At 37.2% G+C, this 15,668-nt stretch overlaps 1 protein-coding gene across 1 annotated transcript in view; it reads left to right on the top strand.

Annotated features, from left to right (window-relative positions):
• FER (FER tyrosine kinase) overlaps positions 1-15,013 on the top strand; it is a 173,623-nt gene extending 158,610 nt beyond the window's left edge. The window contains exons 19-20 of the mRNA XM_063319846.1: positions 2,080-2,202; positions 6,392-15,013. Of these exons, the coding sequence (XP_063175916.1) occupies positions 2,080-2,202; positions 6,392-6,534 (266 nt within the window). The 3' untranslated portion in view covers positions 6,535-15,013. The remainder of the gene's footprint in view (positions 1-2,079; positions 2,203-6,391) is intronic.
• The last annotated feature ends 655 nt before the right edge of the window (positions 15,014-15,668 follow it).

The raw sequence follows: 15,668 nt of genomic DNA, 5'->3' as shown, positions 1-15,668 counted from the left end.
AGAAGGTTTCTGTGTTTTTGAAATATCATTTTTTTCCACTTCCTTGGAAGATGTGAGTAAAAATAACTGGTTTTTTTGTTTTGCCATTTGCCATCCTAATAATAAGGTCATAAGTATTCAGTTAATTTGTGTAGGTAAGGCTGAAGGTATTTAAAGATATCAGAATGAAATAGAAGTAAATCTGCAATTTTTCAAAATTAGTTAGCAACCACTTTCCATGTCAGTTCTTAATGGCAAGATTTAAGGGTTGGAAGAAAGTGAGGGGTCGGGTCATTTGGCGATTACGTGAATAATACAGTGATTAAGAAACTATGTAAAATTTTATTTTTTAGTCACTTCTGGATTCACTGTGTATGACAAAATAATAGCAGTCCCAACAAAATTTTAAATGAAAAAAACACAAGTTGTGAAGTCTAGGGCAAATGGACTGGTTAGGGAGTTGCGTCTGAAGTCATCAGCAAAATCCTGATGCTACTGGAGTTTGTGGGAGATAGAAGCTTATTTTTGCTTGGAGCGAAGATTTCCATCACTTTCAGCAAGTGGGAAAAAACGTTTGAAAAGCTCCTAAAATTACATATTTAGGCCAAGTGTAGGGTATTTTTGCTTCCTGTTCTCTCAAAATTAAAGTACACATTTAATATGTATGTTTTTCCAGTACAACATTTTGAGTTGTTTGTCATGTTAATAAATTACTGTGTGGAAGGGTTTTTTTGTGAATGAACAGGCCTTTTTTTCTTTTTTCCAGATAATGTCATAGTGGAAAAAATAATTAACTGTGCAGAACTTGTACTTTCTTTAAAAAATACCCTAATCACCTATCTTGTAGCTACTGAATGACTTGAATGAAAAGTGTTAAATTACTGGATGCCAAACTCTGAAGAGAATTGATCCCTAGAGAAGAAAACTCATCTTACTACAAAGAGCATGGTGAATGTCCATAATTGCCATCTACGAGGCACACAAGCTAATGTAGTGCAGCTGGAAGCGATACTTAGTTTAACAGTAAACTGAACCTTCTGACGTAAGAACAGTTGTCATATCACCAACTGTCACTATAATTTACATCTGTTTTCCTTTTTTCTAGTCAGAAGTGCCTTAGTTTGGTTTGTTTAATGATTAGAGCTGAACAAACAGTACTTTCACAAGCATATGTATATTTTAAAGACTAAAACCACACATATTAATTTAATAGTATGGAACAAAATAAACCAGTCATGAAAAATGATGAAGGTACTGTTGAAAATGGATTTTTAAGGTAACATTTTCATAGATCCTGCTGCAAAGGGCTAGGAGCCTTAACTTTCTGATGTGAATCCATCCTTCTTAATGAGAATTCATCAGGGACAATAGAAATGCCTCCTCTGAGTTTTCTCCTTCTCCCATAATATAAAGCTTTCATTGCACAAAGAGGTTTGGAATTAAATTATCTATCAGTTATCTATTTTGCTATCTCTGAAGCATAGTTGAAGATAATGGAAGCAGCAGGTCAGATTTTTTTTTTCTTTAACTGATTGGGTGCCTCAGTTCTTCAGGGTCCAAATTAAACAAGTTGAAGCAATTATACTTTCATTTTCAGAGAACAGTTTCTCAAAGCGTGAAAACCAGGCCCTCTTTGCAGTTCGCTCTTCTCAGAATACTCATTGCCAAGCTATATTAGGGAACTGGGAAAGGTAATTTTTTGAAAGTATCTTTGGAATTGAAAGCAATTCTAAACAAGGGATGGGGGGGAACCTAACATTTTTATGTCCTTTTATGTTAAAAAACCCGCAAAATTTTACATTAAGAAGGAAAGAAATACTTAACTTGCGTGAAAAATAACTGACATGGTAAGGTCTGACAAATTGTAGAACTTTAAGTTAGTTTATATTATTCGTAGCCATTGACCTTAAGACAATTTGTTTATCCTCTGAAATACAGGAAACTGATTATCTGCAGAAGGTATTATTAGTAGCTACAGCTTTGTTCTGCTTAAAGCTTGCCAGTGCAACACTTTAACTTTACAGTAAATTTGGGCCCCCAATTATCTGAAACATTAGTTTCTCTGCACATTAAGCTGTGTGTTTTCTCTCATTTTTTTAGGGAGATACACATCTGAGAGTGATGTATGGAGCTTTGGAATCCTCTTGTGGGAGACCTTCAGTTTAGGAGTATGTCCGTACCCTGGAATGACCAACCAACAAGCACGAGAACAAGTCGAGAAAGGTAGTTATTCATGCTGTATAGATCCATAAGGATGCAGTACATATAGTATAAAATAGCAAAGAAATACCACCCAGGTTATTTTTTAATTGCTGAACCTAAGATTCTGGGAGTAGTAGTGTGGTATATAGGCTGCTTGAAAAAAGGAGTAGACTGACCAGTGACTTAAAGGACGGAAGACATACAGCACACTGACTTTCATTGTTGCAGAACTAAAAGGTGAGATGGAGAGGAGGGATTTACTGCTATGCAAAGCAGAGGCTTGACCAGAATGCATTATTTAAGATTATGCTAATGCAGGTATAAATATTCTAAACTGCCAGAAGAAAAAAACTGTATCATTCCATCTTCTCTGTTAAAGCACTTCAGACAAAAATTCAGCAATTATGGTGGAGAATGGTAAGCTAGTTGAGCGTTGAAAGCCACATCTCTCTCTTACAAAATTATCAAAAGGCTTTTCTTTAAAGTAGCAAATAACTGTGAGCAGGATTTCAGGACTTTGATTTATTTTCATTATCTTTAGTGGCATTTCAGAACTGTTCCTTCTCTACATAGTTCTACTGTGTAATTCATAAACAGGTTCTCAGCTAGTAAAAATGCTAAAAGATTTTTTTAAAAAAACCCAACAACTAGTTTGCTGACTTATACAGATTGCCAGTGTTTGTTATAAGCACTGTAGGTGACCATCAAAGTTTCTCCTTAAAAGACCAAATCAAAAAATCCAGTGTTTTCCAGAGCAGAGGGATGTTTGTAAAAACACGTCTTACTACCTAAATACTAAGATTCTGTTGTAATCCACTGAGAATAATAATCTCTTGAAATTGATGAAATTCAAAGATTTAGAAGTGTGTTTATACTTTTTCAGTTATTTATATTGTGGGAGAAATAGTCCTGTTAGCCCATCAGTGATTATTCTTCCTCTTTTTTTTAATGGAATAGTCATTTCTTTTATCAACCTGTTTTCTTGATTTTCAGTGTATAATAGCTCCTCTGTTCGGATAGTCAGCTAAGATGCTCCAGATTCTCTTTCTGAGCTTATCTATCTCAATTACTCAGTCAGTAAGTGCATTCAGTGAATTTAATCACTTGAATGCTTGCTTTAAACCAGGGTAATTCCAATTCTAAATAACTATGTAGAGTTCCTTCACTTTAAACACAAAAAGTAGTTACTGCTGTCACTGTTTTGAAGAACTAGTTTCTAGGGGAAACTGTGAAGGAAAGGATTTTTAGGTAGTTTCATATTATCTTGTCTATAAGTGTCCTAGAGCCCAGCCATTCTCCTTTGAAGTTCCATGCATTAATCCAGCATCTAGAGCAGATAAGATACAAGGAAGATAACAAAGGAAAAATATTTCTCAGATTTACCTGTTGTATGAGGCCAGGGTCATTTGTACTCTGCTTTAGAAAAAGAAATACAGAGACCTGTGCAGTAAGTTTGGAGTCACACAGCTGCATTTAGCTGTAGAGTCCTATGTGCCGACTCAGTTTGATGTGCACTGCCTCTCATTTGCTGAGAGCTGTGTGTGGTAAACAGTTCATGGAATCACGAAGTCACAGAACAGCTGAGGTCTGTGAGGACCTCTGGATGTCATCTGGTACAACCCACCTGTTCAAGCAAGTTGCCTAGGACCATTCCCAGATGTCTTTGCATATCTCCAAGGATGTCTCCACCACCTCTCTGGGCAACCTGTGCCAGTGCTCAGTCACAGTCACAGTGAAAACGTGTTTCCTGATGTTCAGGAGGAACCTCCTGTGCTTCAGTGTGTGCCCATTGCCTGTAGTCCTGTCACTGGGCACCTCTGAAAAGAGCCTGGCTACGTCCTCTTTGCACCCTCCCTTCAGGTATACAGGTATATCAATGATATACTACTGATAAGATGCTCCTGAGCCTTCTCTTCTCCAGGCTGAACAGTCCCATCTCTCTTAGCTTTTCCTCATAGGAAAGATGCTCCAGTTCCTTTACCATCTTCATGGCCCTTCTCAGGACTCTGTCTTCAGTATGTCTGGGTCTCTCTTGTATTGGGGAGCCCAGCACTAGATGACTACTTCAGGTGTGGACTCACCAGTGCTGAGTAGAGGGGAAGGATCAACTCCCTCAGTCTGCCGGCAATACTTCTTTTAGTGTAGCCCAGGATACCATTATCCCTCTTTGATGCAAGGGTACACTGCTGGCGTATATTCAACCCTTGGTGTCCACCAGCATCCCCAGGTCCCTTTCTGCCAAGCTGCTTTCCAGATGGGCAGTCTGTACTTTTTGTTCCTCCCCAGGTGCAGGACTTTGCACTTCCCCTGCATGAGGTTCCTGTCAGCCCATTTCTCCAGCCTGTCCAGGTCTTTCTGGATGACAGCACAGCCCTCTGGTGTATCAGGCCGTCCTCCCAGTTTGGTGTCATCAGCATCATTAATTAAGATGTGAAACAGGACTGAACCCAGTATTGACCCCTGGTGTACACCATTAGTTACTAGCCTCCAACTAGAGTTTATGGCAGTGATAAACTCCCTCTGGCACTCACCGTTCAGGCAGCTTTCAATCCACCCCACTGTCTGCTCATCCAGCCCATAATTCGATGGTTTCTTCATGAGACTCTTGTGGGAGACAGTGTTGAAAGTTTTACCGAAGTCCTCTCATCTACCAAGCCAATAATGTCATCATAGTAGTTCCTCAAGTTGATCAAGCATGACTTGCACTTAATTAATCCATACCTACAACTCCCAATTACTTTCTTATCCTTCATTTGTCTGGAAATCATTTCCAGCATTAGGTGCTCCATCACCTTCCCAGGGATCAAGGTGAGGCTGAGCAGGCTGTAGTTCCCTGGGTCCTCCTTCTTGAAGATAGGAGTGACATTTACTTTACTCCATTCTTCAGGCACTTCTCCTACTCATCATGATGGATGGAAGGTTCTTTGGAGTGGCCTTGCAGTGACATCAGCCAGCTCCCTCACCACTCATGTGTACATCCCATCAGGGCCCATGGACTTATGTATGCCCAGTCTGCTTAAGTATTCCCTGACCTGATCCTCTTCCACCAAGCAGATGTCTTTCTTGCTCCAGCTTTTCTCCCTGGTCTCTGGGGCCTGGGCTTCCTGAAGGACAATCTTCCTAGTTAAAACTGAGGCAAAGAAAGCATTCAGTACCTCAGCTTTTTCCATGTCCTGTGTCACCAGGTGCCCTACCTCATTCAGCAGTGGGACCGCATTTTCCTTGGCCTTCCTTTTGTCACCTACATACTTAAAGCAGCCCTTCTTTAAGGGCTTTTGTCTTTGACATCCCTGGCCAGATATGATCGCATTTGGACTTTAGCTTTCCTAACTTCATCCCTGGATGCTTGGACAATGTTTCCATATTCCTCACACAGTACCTGTTTTTGTGTTTGAATTTGTCCAGGAGCTCCTTGTTCATCTATGCAGTCCTCCTGGCATTTTTGCCCTACTTCCTACTCATTGGGAAGCTGCCTTTATAGCTGAGAGTACACCGCTTTGGTCCAGGGTATGGATGATATGCTGGAATAGCCACTTATCTGTGGCTTCTGAATGATTAGCTGCTAATTTACTTAGTTGATGGTTTGTTCTCCTGCTCATCACCAAGTCAGAGACCTCCTGCAGTTGATGGCAGCAGAGCGGTTTGGAAGGCCACTGCCCCCCTAAGCAAATCTGAAGAGTAAGAGAGTTAAGATGATGGGAAAATATAAAAGTAAATTAAGAAAACAAGAGGCAGAAAAAATAAATAGATGAAGTGCAAATGTGAAGGGAACTTCTTAAGGAGACAAAAAAGGGAAGAGTCATGAGAATAAAAGTTGACCCATTTTGAAAAAAAGCAAAGAAATTTACTCCTATCTTAATGTTTATTCTTGATATCCTCAGTCAGGGGAAAAAATTAAGCACAACTAAAACCTAGAGGGTAGCTACTTCCTAAGGTACAGGAAACAAATCTACGCAAGTTGCTGCCCTTAGGGATGAGAAGCATACTGACAATCTACGATGCCCAACTTAAGTGTCATTGGTACTTGATCTTTGACTAGTTTAATAATCATCTATCTTGTATAGGTTATATATTGAAGACTTTCTTCATATTGCCCTGAAGATCTTTTTTAGTGCAATGATCTTGAACTTCACTCATTTCTTTTTATATTTGTCAATATGCATCAGTTTTCAATGTTAAACATTTCCCCCCCTTTTTTTTTGTGTTCCAGGCTACCGAATGTCAGCACCACAAAAATGTCCAGAAGAAATATATAAAATAATGCAGAGGTGCTGGGACTACAAACCAGAAAATCGGCCAAAATTCAGTGAGATGCAGAAAGAGCTGGCTTCAATCAAAAAGAAAGTAACATAGTGATAAACAACAAGCGCCAAACTCTAAGTGTGGGACTTTATTTTCCAGTGAAGTAATTTTTTCCTCTCAAACACTATGCATTTATACAACATTATTTGCAATATTCTTCTAGGATTACTTTGAAATTAACTGTTTTTTTATATACATGTGTACCATCTTGAATGATGTCTACACCTGCATTAAAGACATATATTACAAAATGTTATATACCCAGTCACAGTAATACCGTCATTTAGGTTACATGTAAATAGAAAAACACATACTATAGATTTAAGGGACTGTGGCTTCTATCTATTTTATGGCAAGTAACTGCTAGTGACATTTTGCAGAGGTTTTCTACTTTAAGCTGCCTTCTCACTCTGCTATCCCTGTCCCATATGTCAACACCAGCAGCACTGTAATGTGGTGACTGTCATACTTGTTGGCCTTAAAACTGAAGACAGTTTTGACAAGTATTTCAACTAGAAACTTTTATATTTTTTAAATTCTTTCTGCGACTGGTATTTTTAAGTGATACTTTGGTTTAAGAATGAAGGTTCGGTTTACTGAACAGTGAAATCCAGAATTTTCTTTTATAGAAAACTGAGTTAATCGTGCATTTCTTCCCATACTGTAGTAAATACTTCTGACTTTTGATGTGATTTACTTAAACCATGCTTTTTCTTCCTACAAAGCCATCAGAATTCAGTAATATATTTCCACTACAATGACTTATGCTTATTTAAGAAACAAAAAACCCAATATCACATCTTGACTACATATGTTAAGAAATACTGCAAATCATGTGCCTTCCAAAGAATATGTAAAAGCAGTAGGCCAACAGAAAGAAGTTTACTAATGATAGCAGCAGATAACAAATATCATTGAGCTTAGAGGAGTTAAAGAATGTGAATTGCTAGATTTGCTTTTGATCCTATTTTTTCCTTAAATTGCTAATAATTCTCAGAATGCAGCTGAAGCCTAAAAAGTTTGTGCTAAGCAAAAGTACATTCCATGCATAGTGTCCAAAGGAAAATACTACTTCTGTATGACATAAGGAAATTGTTCAAGAAGCCAAAATAAAGAAGTAAGTTTAAAGCCTCTGACAGGCTGAGCAAGGTAAAGTAGAAATACTAACCTTCTAACTTTTTTGAATCATTGCAATCAGATTTCAAACGACTGGGGATAGGCAAGTTTTAAATGCCACAACTAATAAAAACCTTGTATATATTTAAAAAAAAATCTGCCAGAAAGAATAAAAACTTACTAGGTAGGTGAGGGAGGAAGGGCACAGTTTGTTACTCTAGCTCTGGGTCCTCCTTGCAGCTGGAATTATTTTCTAGGGCCCTAGCTAGAAATAGGAACAAGTTACAGTATCCTGGTCTGAGTTCCAGAGTTAAGGTGCTTAAAATTTTTCTAAGAATTAACTAAAATTTTTTGGATTGAGGGATGTCAGTTGCTGCTAATGCAAGTAAGAAACAGGGGCTGTAAGTAACACAGCATCTGGGATGTTAATTAGTCCTATGTTTTATTGTTAAAGTGGGATTGAGATGTAGTGAAGTCAGTGGCTACATTACATTTTCATTTCTGTTCAGGTGACTTTTCTGTTGTCCACAACATTTTTGCTCTCTAAAGTGTATTTATAGTAGTACTGCGTGGTAATGTTTAAGGGCTATGTGTGACCAAAATATGTGTAGTCTAGAAGAGTTTGTCTGTTACATTGGAGTTAGTGTCCAAATAAAACAATGAATGATCATGCTGGAGCACATCACCTGCATTTGAGGTGGAACTGTCAGCATCCAAGTGTAAGGAATGGTGAGTGCTTCTTGCATTTCTTAAGTGATTTTTTTCTTGGAGATAAGGAATCGTATACATACCCATGAAAGTATAGTGCTTAGAAAACTTGGTGGCATAAATTTAAACTTCCTTATAAGCATACTGGATATATTTACTTAGTTCTGTGCTTCCAGGTAGCCCAAAGATATTTTTCAAGAGCAATGTGAAACATTCGTGATAGTTTGTATGCTTTTAAGTAGTACACAAAGTCTGTGCCTTAATTTGCTAGTACGCTAATGCAAGTACAAGTGTACTAAGATTTAAGGAATGTTCCACAGTAATTTGGAAAAATCCAAGATTCATCCAACAGCAGGTCCTTATGTATGCATCACTAAAATCTGCAAGTAAAGATAGCGGTGTCTCCTCTATCAGCATTCATAGCTTCTCTGGAGGATTAATATTCTTCTTCTATGAAAGAGGTGAACTGTTTCATTGTTATATGCCCTCTTGACACCGAAGAGATACTGTTTTATTTTTATAAAATAAAATACTGTTTTATTTGTCTTAAATTAACCGGTCACCATCCGGACTCTCACGTAAAGATTAAAATTGTACGCATATTTTACTCTGAAGTAGTTAGCATTTGTAATTCATATCGCACTTCTGTTTAAATTTAAAGACTTTTAAAATGTGGGATTTCTACAGCAGCAAGAAAATTTATTATTATTCCTGAAGTAGGTATCAGTTCAGTTCAAAAATAATAACTCTCTGGGAGAATACCAGAATGAGTTTATAGATACAAAATAAATTTAAACACAGGTACATGTCTCTACAGTTATTTTTTTCTGTTTTCTTCTCATTAATTTGGCAGTTTGTGGCAGAACTTGTTCATCATGTCTGACTTGAAATTATTGCAATTACACGATTTAGGAAGTGGAATCCATACCTATAGATACTATTTTTAAGTTTTTGTAAACTTCTCACGGGGGAGTTCACAAACAAAACTGCCATACAATGAAATTTAAAAGAAAGACATGGTATGGAAGAACCAAAGCCGCCATATCTGCTTTCTGTGGACTTTTGATGACTTAGTCTTGCATTATTCACAGGTTGTCATTTGGCTCATGTATGGCCTTTATCCCACACAACTTACAAAAAAGTTAAAACTGAAATTCTTTTGCAACTGTAGTGGTTCGGGTAGATTCTTACACCTGCATTGTCCCAACCTGGGCGAGCCTGATGGAATCCTGCATTTTTTACAATGTTAAATGGGAGAAACTGTGAATAGTGTTAAGGCTTTGGTAGAAATACCTCAGCCTGTTACATGAGATGGAATTCAACAGTTTATCTGTTATTTTCATCTTTTTCCAAGGAATTTATCATTTTAAAAAAAATTGTTTTGAGGACAAAAAATGAATCCTGGTTTGTTTTCAATCGAAATTAAGCATATGTGTTAGCCTCAGAGTTCAGTCATCAGTGAAATCATATGGATTCAAAAGCATTTCAATTTTATGGAATTACAGTAGTGAAAAGTGTGTTGTCTGAAAAGAAATCTTACTTCAACAAAGTGTGATCTTGTAAAGTCAGCATCCCACCAAGACATTCTCTTTGCAATGTACATTGTCATAGTTTCTAATGAAACCAGTGAAGTAGTTTTTCATTTAGCAACTACAGGTAAATTGCATTTCTTTGTAATAAAAATCTGCCTTTTTGCAGAGTTGCCTAATATTTTTATTGGAAGTTGTTATTGGAACATGCATCACCAGAAGGCTGTCAGTAAGAACTGCAGTTATTAAAGTTAGCCTGATCCTATTGATGAGAAACAGAAAACTGGTTAAGGAAACATGAAGTTATTCATCTTAGGTATTTTTTCATCCATGTATTTGACTACCTGTTATGCTTAACTCAAATCCTACAAGCACATCACTAAAACTTCCTGCACATCATTAAAATGACTATGAAGTTATCCATTTGTTTTCTAACTATTTTGTTATGCCTTTTTCGCCCATTTTGAAGATACTAAAGAAAAAAACACTTTCCTGGGGCTACCGAGTAACCAACTCTCAGAAGCATTTAACAATTTCTCCCCCTCCCCAAATTTTGCCAGATATGCTGCTGCACAGTATATAACAATATAACAGTAGTAATTAACTACTAGCCCTGTTCCAGTTCTTTCTGTCATGTCCTCTAAATGGCAGGGCCACTGACACACTTGAAACAGTGAAATATTTGAAGAGATGAGTCAGTGTGTAAATAATATCATCAAACATGACATTCAAAGCAATAGTTCTGAAAATGGCTGGTTGTCACAAGTGATGATAACTCATTATAAAGATGGAACAAAAAGGAAAAGACTAATTGAGAGAATCCACTTTCTATAACATCTGTCCTGTTTGTAGGCAATGGACGTGTTTGTTATGCCAGTGCGTTTGGATGCGTAACATTTTTATGACTGAGCATAAAATAGTTTGCTATTAAAAAAGGAGATCACCAATTGATATTTTTTTTTCCTCAAGCACAAAAGGAGATGGGATATTGCTGGAAGCATTCTTGCTAGGCAAGTCAGGATATGTGGAGGAAGAATACCCCTACTACCAACCAAGGTACCTATTTTTTCCTTCTTAGAATCATATTCATGTAGTCCTTCACTTTCAGGAATACAGGACTTTAAGTAGTAATTATAAAGTACAGGGGAAGTCCAGTATTCCTGAAGTTCCAAATAACCATGAGTTTTTAAGAGTGATCTGGTAAATCTGAAACATCATCTCTGTTAGAAATGTTTTATTCTAGTTTCCTTCTGCACATTTACTGTAAAAAAAGGAGTCCTTAAACAATCATCAGTAACAACTTATAAGAAAAATGCATCAACCTCAGAAATCTATGAAGCTTCTTGAAGAGTAACTTCAGTAAAGGATATTTTCTGTAATCTACTAGAATTGCCCCAGGATAGCTTTCCTTTCTAAAAAGATGGGAAAAATATTAAAAAAAAAAAAGCTAAAAAGCTGAAAGCTCCCAAGTTGACAACAGAAGAATCCTTTCACTTGTCACATTCTGAACAGTATTTCAAGTATTGCCACAGTTTCTCTCCTGAAACTGATAATGCAGCTGTGATTTCCAGCTCTTACGTGCGTTTCAGCATTGCATACTAGTGCATTATTAACACCCAACTTTACATTCAGAGCAAGGAAAGAAAGACTGTCTCATTGAAAAGTATAGCAAGTTCTGCCTGGTAGCTCCCATGTTTTCCTTAGCTTCCACATTCAATTGTCAGAGTCATTGTGTTAATTATTATAAGCACCATGCAGAACAGCAGCTGGAAGCTAGACATTGTCTTTAAATCAGCATCTAATCCCCCAGAATTTCACACCTTTGACTCTAGAAGCTTACTTGGTTTTTGTTCTCTGTCAAATAAGCAAAATCAATTTCTGTATCTCAGCCTTACTACTAATCTATAAAACAGGAAGGTTCGGAGATATATTTACTGTTCTCTACAAGGGAATGCTACCTCCAGCAATAACTGTAAGTTACCCTTGCGTCCCTGTTATGTCCGTCTGTCTCTTTGACATAAAACTAACTGGAATGTATGTCCAGGTGTAGAACTTGGGTGTTAACTCAGAGTTGTTTCATTTTCAGGAAGTTGTATATTATTAGCTGTTTTAGAACACCATTTTCTCAGACATCATCTAGGCAGGACTTAAATTAGAATTTTCCGATGGTTTGTAGGATTTTTTGTGAGATGAAGGATTAATCAGATTGCTAGCTACATGCATTGTTATTTTGCAGATGTTTCAGATTATAGCTGTGAGTAGTTCATTTATAGATCTCAGATTATGTATGCCTTCTCTAAATTAAAAACTGTTAGCCGTACTTACAAAAAATGGATAAGTAAAGCCCTCAAATATAGTTGACTGAGGTCATAGAGTGAAAACAGAAGAGCCATGAACTACATTCTTTCTTCCTCTATCCTCACGGAATTGAATGCTTTGTAAATAAAACTTGGAATAACTGGCTTTGTGTTTATAGATAAATATGACCTGTGAACCAGTATGGTGACCCAGGACTCACATTGCTGCTAGCAAAGAAGGCTTGGAAAAAAAGTGTTTCTAAATTGCTACTATTTGGAACTGTCATCTAGTTTTAAAATTCCACATGTTTATAGATAAGTACATAATTTTTGCGAGTACAGTAAGAGAGACAGCACATGCTTCTCCATTGAAACCTTTCATCAATTTAAGGCAATTATGCTTTTTAAAAGAAAAATCAGATTGATCAGCGATTCCTTCTAGATTACACATGTTGAAAGTATGAGCCAGGACTTTCCACCACAAAAAACAGAAGGATACACACTACTGTCTTTATATACAGTCAGCTCAGTCTTTCTCAACATATAAATAATTCCATAATTGTTAAATGCATTAGTTACACAAAGTCCTTGGATTACTGAAATGTAAACTACTTCACTGTGATCTCTTGCTTCAATTATTAAAGAAACTTTCTGCTCTTTAAAAAGGGCTGCTGTAAATTTACAGTTCTAGCTGAGCTCTGTTGTAATAATCTGGCCTGTTGCATCTCCCAGAAGTTTCCTAATTCTGGTGGCTCCATGTACCACTTTTATTTACTTCAAAAAAGTTACCCTTGTGACAGTAAAGTTCAAATATATCCCTGCTTTTGTTTGACTCAAAAATACTGTAGTGATGTTGATACTTGGGGCAATGTGTTTGTATGAAAATTGAAGTAAGTATGAATCAAAGTGAAGCACATTGTTCAAATCATGTTTTTAATCATTACAAACCCTAAATATATCGTTAATTGTCCACATCATAAAAGACATCAGAAAACCAACATTCCTGACTGCCTAGTTTACAATACAGAGCATCCTACTCCTGATAGGGAACAATATAAAGCTAAATGTGCTCCTTGAAAAAGGAATTATTTTGCTGTCAGACCAGATCCAAACAGTATCTTTAACACTAACAGCAGTGACTTAATTCCAACCGAGCCTTGTTGTAAAATTCCTTCTTCTTAACAGACCTTTCCAAATAGTTTCCAAATACTTTTCATTATTGTCATCCATTTTGCTTTTAGAAATTTGACTTCTGTACGTTACATCCCATTTAGTTATACTGGTAACTATACCAACACCAGCACCGTGAAGTGCTGAGACTTGCAACTTCAGAAGATAAGCATTGCTAAGTCAGTAAAAGTCTACGGGGAGCCAATCTTTCACTAGGTGTCTGAGTTGATATGGCTTAACGCATTTTAAATATCACTACAGTAATTGTTTCAGTTAAAATCTGTAACACAGTTTGAAGAGCAGCATTCCTTGCCCAAGATATCTCTGCAATAGTAGTATTTGTATTTGAGTCGAACTCAACAGGAAGGTAGAACTGTACCTTCCTTCCTCTCTAGTTTATCAGGGGAGGGAACTGCTGAGTTCAAGCAGCCAATTCAGGTGCCGTCAGCAACGCTGGTACGTGGCGTGGACGCAGCCAGGATGCCGTAGAGAAGGTCTTGCAGTCTGCACGGCCCTTCTTTATCATACGCCTACGATCACTACGAGCCAGTAATAAATCCACTGGAGACTGGAAGTTTGTTGTATCTCCCAGTATGGCTAATTCCTTAAGTCACCTGAAGTTGTAGTGCTTAAGGAGAAATAGTGACATTTTTTTCTTTGTCACAAAATGCAGAAGTCGTATATACAATGGGGAGTCTGCATTATTTTCCTTTCTTCTGCTTGGTCATGTCACGAAGTCTTTAATTGACATAACAACTAGAAGAAACTTCTCTGTTACCGCTGTTAATTGTATCATTGCCTCTAGCTGACAAGTTAACTTGGTTTTTTGCACCAAGCTTCCCACACAATTTTCACTAAAATACTAAAAACATGTAATAGGAAAGAACTCATGATATAGGCTCATCACGCTGGACACAAAAGGCAGGCAAGACTCCTACAAAGGTATTTTGAGGACTGAAAGCCGGCAGTGAACACCTGATTTGTCCCTTCTGTTGGAGGAGTGTGTAGTTACGTGCATGTTCAAATGACTTCCAGAGATGAAACTTGGACTAAGATTGGTAGGACTGCTGTTTTTTTCAGTTGCATGTGTTACTTTTCCTTGGTGTAATCGTAGGCAGCTGTAGACGGAGGAGGGGTGTTGGGGAAGGAGGGACTGACCCACTAGTGCACACAAGACTTTTGACAGCAGTAACCTTGAGTGGGGCACAGATACCGTGTTTAGATTTCTATTCGATTTTGTGCCAAAGTATGCACCAGCAAGTTTAGTATCAGGTAAAGCACCTTTTGTACTCTTTGTTGTTTAAAAATAATATATTTGTGGAACAGACTGATAATTACATAACACTGGAAATGGGTGCTTCTTCCCACAAGTGCACATTTAAAAAAAAAAAAAGGCAAACGAAACAACATTTGTGAGTTATCTGGCTTTTAAGCAAGTCTGAAAATTATAACTATGTAATACAGTTGCCAGTTGTCTGTCCTTTATAATTTTAAATAGATCTGCATTTTAACTTTATTTATTTGCCAATTTTTTATATACTTTAAAGTTACACTTTTGAACTCAAACTAACTTTTCATTTTCCTAGGCTGTTAAAAAAACAGAATTTCAGTATTCTTGTAAACTGCAGACCATTTTTGAATAGTCCTTTGTCTTTTCCTATGGACCATTTACCACTAATGAGTCTGCAGTCCCCTTTTTACTGTACTCTTCCAATAAATGTAAAATATTTGTATCAAGCTGTCTCCTTTTATTTGGTATTTACGGGTTCTGTTTGTTCGCTTCTGTCAAGTGAAAGATCAACTCTAGCAACACTGTTCTTGGGAATAGCTACAGTTCAAAATATTTCACAAATTAAAAACCACTCATTTCAATTTTTTTGGCAATTTCTGGAGTCTCTATCTGTGTGATCCTCGCTCAGGGTTTGGCTGTCACTTCCATTTACCTTTTGTGTATCAGAAGGCATTGAAAGAGTAACCTTGTGGGCAGAAGAGAAAGAACGTATTGAACCAGGCTGAGAATTTTGTGGCTGGAGCTCTGCAGTTTTGAGGATGTTACCCCACGCGTTTCTCATCGAGCCAGTATTGCGTTAAGAAGCTAGGCACTGAAAAGCAAACATGCACATTCTGCACCCCGACAGCAAAGCAAAATCTACAAGCGTTTCCAGTTAACAGCAATGCAGCAATCTGAAGGCATGTGCAAGCTTTATACTGTTTCTTTTATGTGATCTAGTGCTCTGTTCCCTTTATATTAAAAAAAAAAAAAATTACTCACATTCTAAATACAAGTTTCATTTTAAAGCAGATTTTACTTTACTTTGAATGAAACCAATCTCCATAATAATTGCCATTTTCACCACACTTTTTG

This window comes from Chroicocephalus ridibundus, chromosome Z (assembly GCF_963924245.1).
Source record: "Chroicocephalus ridibundus chromosome Z, bChrRid1.1, whole genome shotgun sequence".
Lineage (NCBI taxonomy): Eukaryota > Metazoa > Chordata > Aves > Charadriiformes > Laridae > Chroicocephalus > Chroicocephalus ridibundus.
Note: the sequence above shows the minus strand (reverse complement) of the source record. Positions and strands in the feature narration are given on the sequence as shown.